At 40.6% G+C, this 19,160-nt stretch overlaps 1 protein-coding gene across 7 annotated transcripts in view; it reads left to right on the top strand.

Annotated features, from left to right (window-relative positions):
- The window catches only part of Large1 (LARGE xylosyl- and glucuronyltransferase 1), a 464,139-nt gene that overhangs the window by 281,617 nt on the left and 163,362 nt on the right, over positions 1 to 19,160 (top strand). For all 7 annotated transcript variants that reach the window (XM_075976475.1, XM_075976470.1, XM_075976476.1 and 4 more), the window contains one exon: positions 13,558 to 13,729. In XM_075976475.1, the coding sequence (XP_075832590.1) occupies positions 13,558 to 13,729 (172 nt within the window). The remainder of the gene's footprint in view (positions 1 to 13,557; positions 13,730 to 19,160) is intronic.

The following is a 19,160-nucleotide window of genomic DNA, read 5'->3' as shown; positions in this document are numbered from 1 at the left end:
CATGATAGAGGGAGATGTGAACACCTTGCTTGCCCTTTCCTCACAATTATTTCAAGAAAAATTTGCCAACCCCAATTATGACACATGTGTTATGAGTATTTATTATTTTTAAAGATGGACACCTTCACAATCTGTTATGTTAAATATCCTTTTGTATGCAGTATTTCCTTGGCTAAAAATTCATTTGAGATATTTTCATTGGGTTTAACCACTCACCAAGGTTGAATTCAAGAACCCCAGTGGATTTTAAATCTGTTCACTACTGGATAAATAATGTGTTTGAAGAGAAAATAGCAAGCAATGATTAACATCTTATTCTCAGGCATAATAGCCCTGCCGAAACTCCCCTTTTTCATCCCCTATTATTATTAACACAGTGTTATTACTTAATGTACATTGTGTTCCAGAGGGTACTCATTGCATTTACACTACATATATATAATACATAAGCCCTACCCTTAAAAACCAGCCATTATAACCAAGGACAGGAAATCACAGTAGCTAACAGATATTGCAAGTGGCATACATTCTGTGCTTGTTCATTGTAATCAGGCCTTTTATTCCACTTGTCACCTACTGAAATATCCCTTCTTGATGCAGAATTAATTATCGGTGACTGTGTGTGTGTGTACGCACACTGTTTCTGGCACTCTGCTCAGTACTTCCCTACATATCATTCTAGTTGTAGATCTCATGGAACAAACTGGTGCCTTTGTGCATCTCAGATGTAGTGCCTGAGAGTCACTGCTCCAGAAATATGTTTTCAAACTCTGAGGTCAGGGCTCATTTCATTATTCCATGTGCTGCCACATAAAGATTGCTTTGAATATTCCAGAGAATTTAAAAATACAAACTATATAGCAACTTGACAATATTTGTGAGAAAGTAAAACAGCAGCAAAACCCAACCATCTACAGTTTATAAAGCTACATCATTAATTTGTTCTTTCTTTCCCAAGTTGGAAGTTAGGACTGATCTGTCAATTCGGTTACCCAGTTGTGCCCTTCAAGCATGGTTGAATAGAAGAATCACTTAGTAAGTTTTAAAAGCTCAAAACAGTACACCTCAAGGTGGTTCTGGGAGCTGCCTCTGTTTGCTCTTCCCTCTGAACCACACCAAGTTGCAATACTAGACACCACTTCTAGATACTCAAATTCAGTTTTGTTTTGTTTTTTTTTTCCTTTGGCTCATGTGGTTCCACGGCAGAGCTGGCTAGTGCTGGGTTTTTGTTCCAACTAATTTTCAACTTTACCTATAGAAAAATCTCCAAACTTTATTTCCGATGTGTTCCAGGCCATCAGTGACACTGTTCAAATGCATACACTGGGTAAGTCTAAGTAGCAAAAGTCACCATGGCATACTGACTAGGTAGTGAAGAAAAGACTTTAGAACCATTTGTAATTTGGATTTGGTTGCTTTCTTGATGCTTTGGTTTTTATAGTTTCCTTAATAGAATTTTACTAGCTACTTTATAATCCTATATTTTGAAGCCATGACAGTATTTAGAAAAAAATAGTGACTATTAGTAATATTTGTTGTTACCTTGAGGACAGTGCTCTTTTATGCCAAAATACAAGTTCTGTTGAGTTTCACATTTACTGATTTGACTTCCCATCTCCAATCTCATGCTCCATCCCAAGAATTTGAATTGTACTAATAACTTATTTATTGTGTTTACTTCTCAGTGATCTTTTGAACATGCTATTTGAATCAGTTTCCTCAAGAATTAAGAGCTTCACAGTATTACACACATGACTTTTCCAACCCAGCTCCAATAATTCTTTGTAATTCTGTAATTTCCTTGGCATATGCTTCAGGATTATCAGGTAGAAGGGAAGATAATATGTGTAAATTGCTTCATAATAGCATAGCGTACATGGCATTCTACAAATGTGACATTACTGTTCACATACATACCTTCTTGTTGTTAGTTGGTTTCCTGAGATCTAGGAATACTCTACCTTTACTAATCTTCCTTGTCATACAAGATTGGGCAGCACAGTGAATTATTAGATAGATAATCACTTGAAGAATTAAGTGAACTCTTTTTACATCTTTATTTATTTGTCTGCTAGTGTCTGTGTGAACAGGTACACCCTTGTCATTATACAGATATGGAAGTCAGAGGACAAACTGGGAATTGAATTGGTTCTCTCCTTTTAATTATGTAGGTCTAGAGAATGAATTTAGGTCTTCAGCCTTGGCAGCAAGCACCTTTATCCATAAGGCCATCTCATGGCCCAAAGAACTAGGTCATTAGGAATTCAATTTCATTTCGAGTGAAGTGAAGGAACAATGGAATTATTTTATTCTTTGTATTATGTCTATTCTTTTTCCCCCTTTTATTGTGCTAGGGATGGGATTGAGAACTTACATTTTAGCTAAGTGCTCTAGCCCTGAGCTATACCCCTAGCTATGTTTTATTATTGTGTTCTCTAACGATGATATTATTTACCTGTCTGCACTCTCGTGGATGGTAAATTCTCCACCTAGGCAGCTAGCTATCCTCAATTTCTGGTTTCTTTGACAACCATCATATAAATGGTAAGGACCTTTTATGGAGGGTGAGTGTCAATATTGTATCAGTAGCCTGGAACACGATTTCAATGTCAGGATTAAACTAATTGAAATTATAATAAGTTTTGTTGGTAAATGTTAGTTGGGTATCTTACATAAGCAGAGTGAAGATATCTTCTTTCCATGAGTGACCAGTGAAGAGGATCATTTCCACAGTTAGCCAGAAGAAATTCAGCCTGTCCATCTTTTTACCACATGAGAGAGGTTTGTTTTCCATATCTTTAGGAAGAAAACAATATTAAAACAACCATAAATTAACCAAGTTGCTCTTTGGGTTCTTATCCCTTAATCCCCTCTTGTGTCTAGAGTTCACCTACCTGGCTGCCCTTTAGATAGGATTCTTGTGAAGAGAGCTGAGGGACAACAAAGGAGGAGTCCAGAGAGAGTCTGAGCCAGCCTTCTCTGATGAAGCTCAGGACAGAGAAAGGTGTTTTTTTACTGACCTACCTGGTGATTAAATCCAGAATGGCAAGCAGCAATGTGTAGTCTTGTGCTGTGATTTTGATGTGTTTACTTCCCCTCCTCTCCCTGTCTGAGGCTAGGCTGGTGTCCTGTCATCTAACACACATCAGTCCTCAGCTTCTTTTTGACTTGATTTCTCCTCTCATAAAGAGTTAGTTTTCTCATTAATTCAATCACTTCTTTCTGCCATAAGGTCTTAATATCAAACCATGGGGAACGACTGATCTTTTTTCTACCTCCATACAAAACATAGTGTGCTCTTGTTAAGAATGTGTTTGATAGGGTACATCGATGGTATCAGGAACACAGGCCTTATTTTCCTTTTTCATTACATTTAGTACAGGTTAATTATCTTCATTTATTTTAAGAGTTAAATATAATTTTAAAAGTTTGTGTATGCATGTGTACCATAATCACACACATATTAATAAACAAACTATTTGTTCAGTAGGCAACTATCTCTTAGAAAATTAAATATGAGTACAAGATAAAGTTCACATTTGGGCAAGCAATTTGATCAGTGTGTTTTCTCTGTTGGCTACACCCTTTTCACCTGATCACATGTCTGGTCTTTCCTCGCAGGCTTATACACACTCATGATTAAAGTCAGCTCTGCTGTAGACTGGTCAAAGTCTGTGTGCCTATCTTTGAACTAGAACCATCTCTTAGAACTTCTATATCACTCCAGGCAAGACGACACCCCCAGTGTTAAAGGCCTTACAAAATACTTGTAGGTCTCCTGACACTATCAATTTTCCCTTAAAGTAGAAGCCCAGAGCCTCAGACTTAAAAGTCACTTGATTATTAGTTGAAAACATGAGTGTATCTAGTTTGACAATTCATAACTCATGGTAGGAAAGTTACTCAGTAAATGGTGGATTTATTTCTTTGGACATTATTTTGTTTTTGAGGCAAGGTCTCTTGTAGCCCAGGTTGGCCTCAAGCTCATTTTATAACTGAGGATTTCCTTGAACTCTGGGTCTTCTGACTCCAATTCTCCAATACTGGGATTTTAGGAATGCTTCTGGTGTAGGAGGCATGGTGCTGGGTGAACATCAAGCCTAGAGCTTCCTACATGCTAGGCAGCTACTTTGCTAACTGAACGGAGTCCTTGTTGTTTTAACCAGCACTGTTTGTGTAGTTGCATTGTTTTTTTTTTAATTTTTACTTTAATATTTTTCCATTCAAAAATTTACACTTCCTCCCCTCCTCCCACTCGCCTTCTGCTCCTCCACTCCCCCTCCTCCCTCCCCCTCCCTCCTTAATAGAGGGCCTAGGAAGCTTTTCATCCAAATAGACTAGGGTCCCAAAAAGCCAGTACATGCAGTAGAAAGAAGTCCCATGCCTTTATCAATGGCCCCCATTGTCAGCCACATTCAGAGAGTCCAGTTTGATCACATGCTCATTCAGTCCCGATCCAGCTGGATTTGATGAGTTCCTTTTAGAACAGGCACACTGTCTCAGTGGGTGGACTTGCAGTCCAGACTTTCTTGCTCATATTCTCCCTCCTTCTGCTATTCACCTGGAGCTTGAGAGCTCAGTCCGTTGCTCTGATGAGGGTCTCTGTCTCTATCTCCATCCGTCGCCAGACTTTGAGATACCATATTACACCTGTCAGAATGGCTAAAATCAAAAAACACCAATGATAGCCTATACTGGAAAGGATGTGGAGTAACGGGAACACTCATCCATTGCTGGTGGGAATGCAATCTTGTGCAACCACTTTGGAAATCAGTGTGGCAGTTTCTCAGGAAATTGGGAATCAATCTACCTCAGGATCCAGCAATACCACTCTTGGGAATAAACCCAAGAGGCCCAATCATACTACAAAAGCATTTGTTCAACTATGTTCATAGCAGCATTATTTGTAATAGCCAGAACGTGGAAACAACCTAGATGCCCCTCAATGGAAGAATGAATAAAGAAAGTATGGAATGAATATATATATATATATATATATATATATATATATATATATATATATACACACACACACACACACACACACATTAGAGTACTACTCAAGTGGTAAAAAAATAATGACATTTTGAATTTTGCATGCAAATGGATGGAAATAGAAAACACTATCCTGAGTGAGATAACTCAAACCCAAATAAGGTATGTACTCACTCATTAGTGGACTCTAGCCATAAACAAAGGACATTAAACTTAAACTTGTAGTTGCATTGTTTCACTTTGAAACTGTTTGCAGAGTGTTCACCCTGTACACAGCCCTGTTTTAAGAATACACATATAAATGGATACTGGCAGTGTACTAAGAACTGCAACTCCTAAAAAAAAAATAAGTTAACATGATGCAGGAGCTAATGGGATTTTTTTCCTCAGTGCAATGAAAAATCTATTAGTTGAGAAGGCAGCAATATTTTAAGAAATTAAATGGCTGCAACAGTCCAATTCACAAATCAGAACTCCAGGTGCTGAGCTGAGCTGAGCTGCGTTATAGAATGTGAAGTGCTGAAGAGTGTGCAAGCAGTCAGTGAATGCCCCAGTGGCCAGTCCCCCCCTCAAACTCCCCAGATCTAAACAGAAGATGCTTCTGACACTGTGATGAAAGGAATGGACTCCGCACAGACGGGGGGGGGGGGGGGGGGGGGGGGGTGTCTCTCCCATGTAGGTAGGTCTGGGATCCTGTTCCTCTGTGCTTACTGGGCCTCTCTCCTTCCGGGCTGACTTGTATTCACAGGAGGTGGTTTCCTAGTTAGTAGGCTTCTATGACTTTTTTTTTTTGTTTCCCTTTTCTTCATTGATAAAAGGAGAACAAAGAAAAGAAAGAAAAAAAAAAACAAATTTCCACCTCCTCCCAGCCTCCCATCTCCCTCCCCCTCCCCCTCCTCCCACCCCCCCTCCCCCCACCCCTCTCCCCCTCCCTCCCCAGTCCAAAGAGCAGCCAGGGTTCCCCGCCCCGCGGCAAGTCCCAGGTCCTCCCCCCACCGTCCACATCCAGGAAGGTGAACATCCAAACTGGCTAGGCTCCCACCAAGCCAGCACACTGCGCCGGATCAAAACCGCGTGCCACTGTCCTTGGCGTCCCATCAGCCCTCATTGTTCGTCATGTTCAGAGAGTCCAGTTTTATCCCATGCTTTTTTTGGTAACAGTCCAGCTGGCCTTGGTGAGCTCCCAGTAGATCAGCTCCACTGTCTCAGTGGGTGGGTGCACCCCTCGTGGTCCCGACTTCTTTGCTCATGTTCTCCCTCCCTCTGCTCCTCCTTGGGACCTTGGGAGCTCTATCCAGTGTTCCAGTGTGGGTCTCTGTCTCTATCTCCATCCATCGCCAGATGAAAGTTCTAGGATGATATGCATGATATTCGTCAGTATTGCTCTAGGATAGGGTCATTTCAGGTTCCCTATCCTCAGCTGCCCAAGGAACTAACTGGGGGCCTCAGCTTGGGCACCTGGGATCCCCTCTAGGGTCAAGTCTCCTGCCCATCCTAAAGTGGGTCCTTTAACTAAGAAATGGGGTTCCGTGCTCCCCTATCCAACCTTCCTTTATCCCGATCCTCCTGTTTCCCCAAGTCCCCCCTCCTTTCCTTCTACCTTTTCTCTCCCCATCTCCCCTTACCCCCATCCCACCCCACCCCCAACATCCCACTTTTCTCCCCGGCAATTTTGTCTACTTCCCTTATCCAAGAGGATAACTATATGTTTTTCCTTGCCAGAAAGTCTGATGTTAGGCTTCGATCACACATTAAATAAGTTTCCTATGATGCTTTATTACCTATAAAGACCAGCTCTGAGGTTCTGCAAAGTTTCTTTCAAGCAGGCTGATATTGGGACTTTCAATTCAATTCAACTTTGCAGTTGATGTTGGTTTTTAAGAACCTCATCAAAACTTCGGCTACTTAACAGGATTTCTAAATTTCAAATGTCACAGAGATGTGGAAGCAACTCCTAAGCTTGTCTCAACACAAAGATTTTCTCACCCTAAAAAACGTGGAGCTACTGAGTACCAGCCTCAGCTCTCTCCCAGGGCTCAACGCAGGACTTCTACAGCAAGGGAAAACTGGCTGGGGAAAGGGATCTGAGGGATAGAATAATCTGACTGACTCAAGCATGTTCCTCCTGCAAGTTTCCTTATTCCTTGGGTGAAGAAGAAGAAAAGGGCCATTCTCCACAAAGCATTCAGTTTATACAGGCATACAAACAAGTTAGCAATTCCATAGGCGGCACTATAGTATCAAACATGCATTTTGTCGAATCACAAATCCAGTGGATCTGAGATGTCTTGTGTCTCAGATGGGGTGTCTCTTTGAAGTTCCCTGGCAGATATTGGGAGGATTAATTAACAATTTGACTTCAAATCAATCACTGCAGAATTCTAAGAAGTTTTCATGCACTAACTACATTTCTTAAGTGTAACTAGAAGTTTATGATTAACAGCAACACTGTTGTGTTCCCAGAGCAATTCAGTGTTCTTACCTGGTGTCTTGGGAGAAATGCAAGGTGCTTGATTTGCATCACTGTCTAACTGCCTGAATTATAAAGGAGCCTCTTTGGAGGCTTTGCTTTTCACTCCAGGAGGGTGTCCAAATGAGAATTTTTCTCTCCGAGGTTGATTTTAGCAACTTAGGCCCTCTTCCTGTATAAACATTTAGTTTCTGAGCTACGATGTTATGTTAACTGAAACCAATGTGAAGGGTAAATACAGAATATTAGCAGTTTGTTAGGTTAGAACAGAAGACCAGTAGATGACCCCTTCCTGAGTCTGCTGTTAGAGCAGACATTCTGTCCCTCTATTCAATGCCTCCTGTTTGGGGCTCCTTTCTTCTCAATGAGTCCTGTCAGGGCTGAACAAGGTAACCCAACAGGAGGAAAAGGGTCCCATGAGCAGGCAAAAGAGTCAGAGACACCCCCACCCCCACTGTTAGGAGTCCAATAAAAACCCCAAGCTAAACAACAACAGCATGTATTCAGAGGGCCTAGTGCAGACCCACACAGGCTCTTTGGTTACTTCAGTCTCTGCTGTTACTAGTTGATTCTATAGGTTGTGTTTTCTTGGTGTCCTTGACTCTTCTGTCTTCTACAATCCTTCCTCCCACTCCTCTGCTGGTTGGGGGGCATGTTTCTGTGCTCTGGCTGATATTTGTCTGTAGGTGTCTATATCTGCTCCCATCAGGCACTGGAGGAAGCCACTCTGGTGGTGATTCAGCTAGGCACTGATCTATGATATAACAGAATATTTTCAGGAATAATTTCATTGACTTTTTTTTTCCTTTTTCTTTTCTTTCTCTTTTTTCTTTTTCTTTTTCTTTTTGTCAGTTATGTTTGATACTACCCTAGGTGTCTCAACCATCTGTATTCTTGAGTTGGCCGTCAGGGAGTGTAGAGCATCTGTTCTGTCTAGTAGCTTAGGCTTCAAGTTAGGCCAGTCATTGATTAGCCACTCCCACAAGCTCTGAACCACCCATTGTCTCAGTGTATCCTGCAGGCAGGACAGGTTATGGGTATAAGTTTCTTTTTGGTCGGGTTGGTGTCCCAGTCCCACCACTGGAGACATAGCCTGGCTACAGAAGATGGCCAGTACCAGGAGTCTACACTAGGCTCACCCACATAGGTCAGAAAATGTCTGCTACACTGGGTTTTCACATTCTCTCTGAAATATCCACCTATTCCAGTGTCTCTCACTGTACTGTTTCCCTCCTGTTCCCATCCCCACCACTCTCAAACCATCTATAAAATCTATATTTCTCCTTCCCAGAGATATCCATGTGCCCACCCCACACACCCCTCCTCTTTATCTAACCTCTCTGGGTCTGTGGATTGTATCATGGTTATGGTTATCTGTTACTCAACAGCTAATATTCAGTTATATGTGACTCCATATCATGTTTGTCTCTTTGGGGACTGGGTTGCCTTGCTTGGGATTTTTTGTTTGTTTGTTTGTTTCTAGTTTCATCTACTTGCCTGAAAATTTCATGATGTCATTTTTTTCCTAATAACTTAGTAATACTCCATTGTGTAAATTTACCCCATTTTTAAATTTATTGTTTTTGGGGGGTCAGTGTGGTGCGAAAAGCTTACAGACTATAAATAAATAGTTATTCCCTATTAATAAGGGAGTAATTTTATTTTATAGATGAGAAAATTAAGAACCAGGGAGATTTAAAAACCAGCAATGACTAACTTTACAGCCTTGGTACCTAATTGCCCTTAAAAAATAAAGAAATAATAAAAAGAAAAATGGAGAGGTTTCCTGGGCCAACTAAAGTCTCAGCAGGTTAATACATTTGCCACATAATCCTAATGGCTTTAGATTGATCCCTGAGATCCACACTGTAGAATGAGAGAAAAGATCCCCACAAATTATCCTCTCATTTGCACATGTATACTATGGTATAGATACATATATACACACACTAAATAAATTAATGTGATTGTAAAAATGAGTGTCTTCCTGGCGTGGGAGAATGGTTCTGTATATGAAGTACTTGGCTTTTAAGTAGAAGGATCTGATTTGATTTTCACAACTATTATAGAAACACTGGGCATGTTGATATATTGAAAAGAGAATTCTAGTCTGACCTTATAGGAACCCAGAAATGTAGGAGGATTGCAGAGAGAAGGAATAAGAAAGATCTTAATTCTGGCTTTGTGTACTGTGGTTAATTCAAACCAGATGAAAGGCTTCTAGGAGGGGTTTAATAAATTAACAAGCTCTCCTCTAATGCCTGACACTCAGTGAATGATCATACATTTTTTTCCTGTTGTTATTACTGCAGTATTGTATGGACTACTGAGATTCATCATTTCCAGATAAGAAGTGGGCACCCTTTCCTGACCAAACCAGCCTCCTCTCCAGCCTCTGTATTGTCTATCAAAGTTCAGACATGTCTCGCACACCACTCCCCTACATTTCTTAGGTTGGAATTAGTCTCTTTTGGAGATCAGTCAGCAGTGTCCCCATGCTCACATCACTGCACTGGTCAAATTTTCTAGGTAGCTTTTACGGGGTTACTGAATGTTCAGTATTCTCAAGAGTCACCTCTAGAGCTTTGTGAAAACTCCCATTTAGTTCCCAATGGATAACATAATGTCAGAGCTTTAGCAAGTGGAGTTTCCTCCATCCTTCACTTGAGAAGGAACTTGTAAGCTTTGGTCATTTCTACTCCCTTATGCATGTACAGCACATATTGTAATCTTGGGTGCAATTGCATTATTGCTAATTTAAGCCTCAGCCATGCTGCTTAGAATTGTCAACAGTCACCACAGGCCTACTTTCCTGTCCCTTACAATGAGGCTAATTTCATCTTTATTATATTTTTAATTATATGGACCCTTTGGCATATGAGCTGCTGTGGGGATAAGTCCAACGGGTGCTCTGTTTCTGTTGGATGTTTTGGAACGAGTGGTTTGCATAGGCTCCACTTCCTTCCTTTATCCAGGATGCTCTTTTTGCCATGGGCTCCATGACTTAATGACCTTTGTTATATTGGAGCTTGTTGCTGGGTAGGAGGAAAACCAACCTTTGGGAATGCCCAGAAAAGTCATATGGGTGACTCTTACACATAATCTCCTCCACCTAGTAGTGCCATTGTATTTGGCACTCTACCCTAGAGGACTTGTATTTTCCAGTTATTGACATCTCTGCTTGAAGTGGAACGGGGTGTTGAAGGTAGGGTTCAATCCCAGACACAAGCAAAACTAAGGTCTTGTACATTCATCAAGTTTATCTTGAGCATTGACAATGTGGATGAAAAATACATTTCCCAAGCCTCAAGGAGTTTCAGTCAAATGCAAGAGACAGGCATGGAAAATTAAAAGTAGTGCGTTACTGTGTTCTGCATGAGTGAATGAGATAGCTCACTTCAGGAGTTCCAGTCCATCCTGAGGCAGAGAGGAGGTGCCTCCTTATGTGGCAGTGGCTTTCAAGGGAGGAAAAGTACAAAGAAAGGGAGCATGAGGTGAGCAGTAGAAGTCATGCAGATCCTGGGATGAGCTGATAATAATACATGTATTTCCTTCCCATTCTTTACATTCTTTACCCCAAATGTTCCTTCATTTTCTATCCTTTTTTTAAATTCAAACTCATTCACATGCCTTTTTTACAATTAATTGAAGATTTGAACTTAATTGATTATGAATTAAGTTGGGGACTTGGGGTGGCATTCAGGACTGAGCTCCTGTGGAGATTAATTTATTCCTGTAGTTTCATAGTTTTGCAGTGCATCCAAGTGTCTCACATCTGTGTTAAAAATAAAACTCAGAGTCAGGGCAATCTAATTAGATGGCTTAACCCAACACTGTGGCTCTCAGTCTTCACCAAGCTCTGCTGCTTTGATGGTTACCAAAATAGATGGATAAGTTAATCAAAGGTCTGATTAAATAGCATAGCTATGCGGCATGAAGTTGTGATTTCCAGGCTTCAGTCCAGGCAGAATCTCTGGGGAAGAAAGAAATGGAGCTGAGTTCCAAAGGCTAGGGCTTATGTGAGGAAGAGTTTTATAAAGCACTTTGTGGGGAATTGCTTGCTGAGGTCTTAAATCTTAAGGTGATGGCTACCTGGGAAGCTAACTCGCAGAGAAGGGTGGGGTAGGTTATGATGACCCAGACTCACATCCAAACTCAGAAAAAGAACTAGATCCTTTCTCAGGCAGATTCTTGGTTTGGCTGTGTGGTGGTGTGCATGTATGTGCATGCATTTGGAAGCCAGAAGTTGATGTGAGGTGTCTTCCTCATTTGTTCTCCACCTTACTTTTTGAAGAATGCTCTATCTGAACTGGGAACTCACCAATTCACTTAGACTGGCTGGTCAGTGAGGTCTACTGATCCATTTATGTCTGTGCTTCCTTCTTTTCAGCACTAAAATTACAGAAGTATGCCTTTTCTCTGGGTTAGTAGGATCCAAATTCAGGTCTGCCAGCAAGTACTTTACTCAGTGAGCTATTTTCCGAGCCCCTCCTTTAGCAGGTTCTAACTATAGGTTTACATCATGCGTGCTATAGAGTGGGTTGGGAGTTGGATGGTTACTCTACTCCTTTATTGCCCTCCATTCATCTAACCTAACTTTGCATTTTGCCCCTATAATCTTTAAATTATTATGTTTTACTCTGACCAGGTTTTAATTTCTTTTCTTGCTCAACACTATGGCTATGCCTTGGTATTCCCCCCTCTTGCTTTCCACACACTTGGCCCTTTTTACTTACCTGGTTTCTGTAGTTGCTGCAGGTTATATAGTCACCTCTGAAGTCTTGCAACTAGGAACCTCAGATGTCAAAAACCTTGCGATATTTGTTTTTCTTAGTTTGGGTTACTTGCTTAATATATATTTTCCTAGTTCCATACATTTTACTTCAAATTTTGTAATTTTATTTTCTTTATATGTTCCACATTTTCGTTAACCATTTGTCAGCTGAAGGGCATTTAGGTTGTTTCAGTTCCTCAGCTATTGTGAATAGAGCAGCAGTAAGATTGGGCTCTTACTTTGTAGCTCAAACTAGCCTTGATCTGTCACCAATCCTCAGGCCTTTGCCTCATAGGTTCTATGAATATAGGTGAGAGTCACCCACACCCAACTCCTACTTACTTCCTTAAAGGCCAGTGTCTTGTAAAGGCAGTTACTAGGATAAAAGAGGTGCGTGTTGTTTGGAATTCTGAGGTGGATCATTAGAAGGTGTATGTTAATCTGTTAAATTAAAATGTGGGCCTTGAGTTCCATGGAATTTCTCCACGTACATGCCCCACGCCATTCTTCCCACAATGGTCTTCACATAGATAAGGATTGTTTCCCCACTGAATGGACCTCAGCGTTTTGATAGCAAGTATTATGAAAGTATGTGCGTATAGCTGACACCACTTACTTTGGGGACAGTGGTTGTTCCTGTCATATGAGCCCTGCATTCTTGAGGTTTTTCATCTAACTCTACCCTCCCTTACTATCAGATGACCAGCATTATACAGATGCTGACTGGGTCCTTATTTCTATGAGGATGAAGAGGAGGCCCAGGTACCAATTAAACCCATTATAACTTTAAAGTAGACATAAGTATAGGCATTAAAAATGCAACAAGGTACAGCAATCTCTAATGGCACATAAGAATTAAGAAGATAATTCTACCTATGAACAATGAGGTGCTAGTTTTTGGGGGGCTTGGTTTTCTGTTGTTTTTGTTTTGTTTCTGCATATTTATTTTTCTTCAATGGACCCATGTAATTTCTCTAATAATAAAAAAAGTCTATTTTCAAAATCTCAGCATAGAATTTAAATTTAAAAAGTACTTTACAGCTATTATTTTATCCCGTCTTGAGTCAAATACATTACCAGATAAACGATGTGGCAAAATGAAATAGACAAATCTTTAAAGAAAAGTAATTTATTTATTTAAAAAGTTTGTAAATTTGCATTTTATTTCTGTCTCTGCATGGTTTATAATGTTTAAGCAAAGAATCCATGTGGTGATTTTTTTTTCCTTTTTCTTATTTTACCAATTCTTTCTCTCCCTCTCTTTTCTTCTCTTTCTCCCCCTCCCTCTCTCTTTTCCCCTCAATTCTGTCCTGTCCAGTCTGAAGTGTCCTGGATCCCCAACAAACATTACTCTGGGATTTATGGCCTGATGAAGCTGGTTCTGACCAAGACTCTACCTGCCAACCTGGAGAGAGTCATTGTCCTAGACACTGACATTACCTTTGCAACTGACATTGCAGAGCTATGGGCCGTGTTCCATAAGTTCAAAGGTAGGAGTTAAACAAGACAACCATGCTGATGTTTTTAAAGGTATTTTATTTATTAGTGTGTGTGTGTGTGTGTGTGTGTGTGTGTGTGTACACGTCCACAGTTACATATGCCATAGAGTTCATCTGGAGGTCAGTACAAATTTTGAGAGTCAGTTCTCTCCTTCCTCTCGTAATGGCAGGGTTTGAATTCAGGTGGCCAGACTTGCAAATCTAGCAATTTAACTCGTGGAGCTATCTTCTGAGGCAGTGTTTGTTTGTTTGCTTGTTTGTTTTTAATATGGTCCTGGGGATTGAATTTCGGGCCTTATATGTAGCAGGGAAGCATGCTACCACTGAGCAATAGACTGGATATGAGCTTAACAATAGCATCAATAAGAAATCACACACATAAAAGTCAACTCTACTCTAATTTCAAACTAGTTAAAGTAACACTGAATTTTGCATTTATTCGGGGATTGAAGAGATTGGATGAATTTTCATTGAAAATCCCAGTTTAGGAGATTTCTTAGTCAGCAAATAATTAGCTAGGGATATCTTTATGCACGTGATCAAACGTTGATATACCTTTTTGTATGTGTGTTTTTAAATTTCTTCCTTTTATTGAAAAAATATTGTTAATTTTTAATTTTTTTCTTATATAATATATTTAGATTACACTTTCCTCTATGTCTACTCCTACCAATTCCTTCCCATGTTTCATCCAGATTTACCCCCCTTTTCCATCTCTATTAGAAAGCAATAGGCTTCAAAGAGATAACAATATAATAAAATCTAATACAGTAAGATCAAACAAAAACTAACACATTTGAGTAGGACAATACAAACCTGCAGAAGGAAAAGGCTCAAAAAATGCAGAGACCCAATTGATCATACACTTAGGAATTCTATAAAAACAAAAAGCTAGAAGGCATGATAAATAAAATTAAAAATAAAAATATAAAAACAAGCAAAAAAACAGTTTTGATACAGCCTTATAAGAAAAGAAACATCCTTTGAGTTTGTTTTCTGTTGGCCATCTGGTACTTGGCATATGGCCTACCTTTAAATGTAGTTTGCTTCCCCAGTGAGACTCCGTTAGATAAAACAAAACTTTGATTTTCAAGTGGTTATCAACTGGGGATGGAGACTGGGTTAGGCCTGGGATGGGGCAGGTGTCCACTTCACCTTTCAGCTTGAAGACTCCATTGCAGACACTGCGGTTTGTGTGCATGCTGCTTCCGTCTCTGAGTTCATATGCGAGTTCATCCAGTGGATTTAGAGAACCTTCTTTTTTCCTTGCTTTCCTCTTCCCCTCTTCTTTGGCTCTTACATTCTTTCCCCCACCTCTTCAACAGGATTCTCTGAGCCCTAAGGGGAAGGATTTGATAGTGATATTCCATTTAGGACTGAGTGTTCCAAGGTCTCTACCTTTTCCCCATCTGCTGCAGGAGGAAGTTTCTTTGATGATAGCTGAGCTCAGTGATCTGTGAGTATAGCAAAATGTCTTCAGGACTCATTTTGTTATTTTGTTCTTTTAGTATAACAATAATATTTGATTTTACCCTCAGTCGCTGTGCTTATCTAATGTTAGGTTCTTGGTCACCAAAACAGCATCCGATATGGATGCCATCTCGTGGAGTGAACCCAAGTCAAATAAGATACAGATTAGATTTATTCCCACAAGATTTGTTCTTTCAAGTCACTAACATTTGAAGGCAGGACACTAGGATTAAAGGGTTTGAAAGTGGATAGGTATTTACATTTCTCTTTGGGTAGTGTGCCTTCCTGCACCAAGGACACTAGCCCATTGGGGTGAAGGCTTTGTGTGGCACTTGCTCTGTTTCTCCATGTCCATGTTCAGTGAGTTCAGTAGGTTCTAGCTGTCAGTTTGATAAGAATACCTATAGTCTTGACCACAGTCTGGGTTGTCTGGGGCTTCCCATGGGGCCCCTTTTGCTAACAGCACAGTTAGATTTAACCCATTTCTGGTGCTGGATGCTTCATTTGGTGAGAAAATATGGCCAGTTGTAGCTCTATCTTCCCCATTCTTTGGCTTCAGGTATTTCAGGAAGCTTCTTTTGTTTGGATTTCCATTCTAACCTTGAAATGACCTTTGGATTTTTTTTAACTGTGTCTTTCTGTATTCTCTCCCTCATCCCCTTTTCCCTTCCCACTTGATCCTCCCATTCTGATTCTTAAATATATATATATATATGTATTTAATATTCTTCTTCCTCTTTGTTTCTTTATTTCCTTCCTTTTCCTCTTTTTTTTCTCTCTCTCTCTATCTGTCTCTCTCTCTCTCAATAAATAAATTATGCCTTTTTGCTGAGAAAACCTGGGAGGCTATAGTAAAGGCTATTAATTTTGTGGTGTTTAAAATGTTATAGAACAGCTTTTGCTGTCTCTAGTACTGTGGACTATTATTTTTAAGAGTGTATGTAAGGCTGGATTTGTAGCATTGCTCTTCTGGCCTGGTTATTTTCTTATTGCTTTCATAAATGTGTGAGGTCCCTATACATGAGTGTTCAGATAGACACACCTGGACTTGCACAGGGGAAGTTCACAGTAGGACATCAGGTGTTTTCTATCATTTTCCACTTTATCACCATGAGGAAGGGTCCTTTTTGAATATGAAACTTGCTTTTCTGTTAGGATATCTGACCAGTGAGTTTTCAGCATCTGTCTCTACCCCTGAATATCGGAGTTTCCGGTATATGTATTTATGCCTAGTTTTTAAGTGGGTGCTGAGGATTCAAACTTAAGTCCTCTTCTGTAGAGAACATGTGCTCTTACCCACTTTACCATTTCCCCAGACCCTCTTCTTGAATGTTTGAGCTGTCATCATTACTTCAGAGAATATCAGATGGTCTAAAGTCGAGTCATGATCCTGATATGTGTATCTGAGTTTGCATACATGAGAGAAATATCACATTAGCACAGATGTTGGACTATTCTAATAGCATCCGCCCAAGGGTCTTCCTTACACTTACCTAGTTTTTAACGTTCTTCTACACCATGGCCAAATTCAGTAAGAGAGAAGCTTGGTAGTGAGGCTGATATACTTTACTTCTTTGTTCTTTTGAGTTACACTTTGTTTAACAACTCTCTGCCTCTTCTCTTGGCTGTTTGGAGGGTGAAATAACTTTCAGTCACAATATTCTCATTAATTATGGAGTATTCCTATTGGTTTCTCTTTCTTCTCATGATAGAGAGTAAATTCCTTCTCTACTCTGTTTATTTCCTGCTCCTTCTGGGGGCTTCATAGTTCTCTGTTATTTGAACTAAGTACTTGGCAAAGCATTCAGATGACATAGTGACCCCTGGGATTCTCCAAGATATATTTATCAAGATGAAAATATATTTATATGGGCCAATAGGACAGCCCATAGGAAGAGATCATTTGACAGAACTAGGAAAGCAGAAAACAAGTGTGTCTTTTCCTTCTACTTCCCGAATAAGCTTCTATGGGTACAGGGTTTTACTCAAGAGCAAAATCAGAAAAGGAATGCACCTTGGCTCCTGCCTGCTATTCTCTTCAAATTCCAGTCATTTTTGTTTGTTCCTCCTTTCAAAGCCACGTTGAGCTCATCTGGGGATAGTTTCTCTTTAATTGTGTGTGAATTGCTCTGTGCTTTTATGCTGATGTTCTGTGTTTAATGGTGCATTTATTCTGCAGGCATTATTGCATCCCTACTGGGTGCCAAGCAGTGTGCCCAGCTCTAGAAATAAGATAGTGAGTAATAAAGGGACAATGAGAGTTATCTTCTATCCTGGTGGAAAGAAGAGAAGTCGGCTAGAGAGTCTTGCAGAGATGAGAGCCATGCTGCGCAATTGGATAAGGGGATGCTTGTGGGCTGCACTAGCCCACCACTCCTCTTTTGGAAAACTTAGGGCTTCTACATGTTTGACTCTGTCTATATAGAGAGCCAGGCATCAGCTATCTCTGAGGACAGCCTGAGATGAAGAGACTCATGTTGCCTATGACCAAATGCCATTACTGGGTTGTACTTGTCCTAAATTAACCGACTAAAAGTGGGATCCATTGGAGTACTCCTTGGAGACGCCTCAGGCCTGGTCTTCACAGTCTTACTTTTTGCCCCTCTCTTTCACTTGCCTCACTGACAAACCCCTGCTGTGCTAACTTCCTTATCATCCTCTCAACAACATAATCCACCCACATCAGGAGTCCTGGGTTTCCTTTAGAGAAGTGAAACTCAGCAGATACAGTGGAGCAGGAGTCCTCCAATGGCCAAGCTATAGCTGAGAGCTCACAATTACTGTGTTCCAGGTACTGTGTTGCTTACTCAAACCACTGAAGCCAAGAATGCTAAAAAGGAAGAAAGGTGGTGGGAATCTGTACCTCACAGTAATAGTTGGAGATCTCAGAACTGGAGAGTACTGGGCCTGAACACAGAGTACTTAGTCAAGCTCGGGACAGGGACTGAGGAATACCTTTGAATCTAGCTGAGTTAGTGGGCTATTTTTATTTATTCTTTTATGAGTTTATTTCCAGTATTACTTGGCCATCTGTTGTACAAAGGAGTATATTAGATCCCACTGTTCCCTAAAAGACTGAGCTTCCAAGGTCCCAATGAGGAGCAGAAGGAGGGAGAACATGAGCAAGGAAGTCAGGACCACGAGGGGTGCACCCACCCACTGAGACAGTGGAGCTGATCTATTGGGAGCTCACCAAGGCCAGCTGGACTATGACTGAAAAAGCATGGTTAAAACTGGACTCTCTGAACATGGCGAACAATGAGGGCTGATAAGAAGCCAAGGACAAGGGCACGGGGTTTTGATCCTACTTAATGTTCTGGCTTTGTGGGAGCCTAGCCAGTTTGGATGTTCACCTTCCTAGATATGGACGGAGGGAGGAGGACCTTGGACTTTCCACAGGGCAGGGAACCCTGACTGCTCTTTGGACTGGAGAGGGAGGGGGAGAGGAGTGGGAGGAGGGAGAGGGAAATGGGAGGCTGGGAGGAGGCGGAAACTTTTTTTTCCTTTTTTTCAATAAAATAAAAAAAAAGAGTGCTTCTATAACTCTTTAGTACAATCCTTCATGTTATAGTGACTCCCAATATAAAATTATTTTCTCTGCTACTTCACAACTGTAGTTTTACTACTGTTATGAATCACAAGCATCAGATATGCAGGATATCTGATATGCGACCCCTGTGAAAGGGTTGTATGACTTAGAGGGGCCTTGACCCACAGGTTGAGAACCACTATCGTAAGCAACCCAAAACAAGGCACCTGCCTTCAGAGAGTTCACAAATAGGCCAGACTGTACTACATCTATGCCTATCAATTGCTAGGAGTATAAAATGTGAGATTTTCCCCACAACCCCATTCCATTTTCTTCTGAGGAAATAAAGAGGTTAAAAATAAAATTTATAAGATCCTCTTCTCTTCATATGTCAATGTTTTTAATATATCTTTTGTCTTCTAA

Source organism: Microtus pennsylvanicus, chromosome 6 (assembly GCF_037038515.1).
Source record: "Microtus pennsylvanicus isolate mMicPen1 chromosome 6, mMicPen1.hap1, whole genome shotgun sequence".
In the NCBI taxonomy this organism is placed as follows: domain Eukaryota; kingdom Metazoa; phylum Chordata; class Mammalia; order Rodentia; family Cricetidae; genus Microtus; species Microtus pennsylvanicus.
Note: the sequence above shows the minus strand (reverse complement) of the source record. Positions and strands in the feature narration are given on the sequence as shown.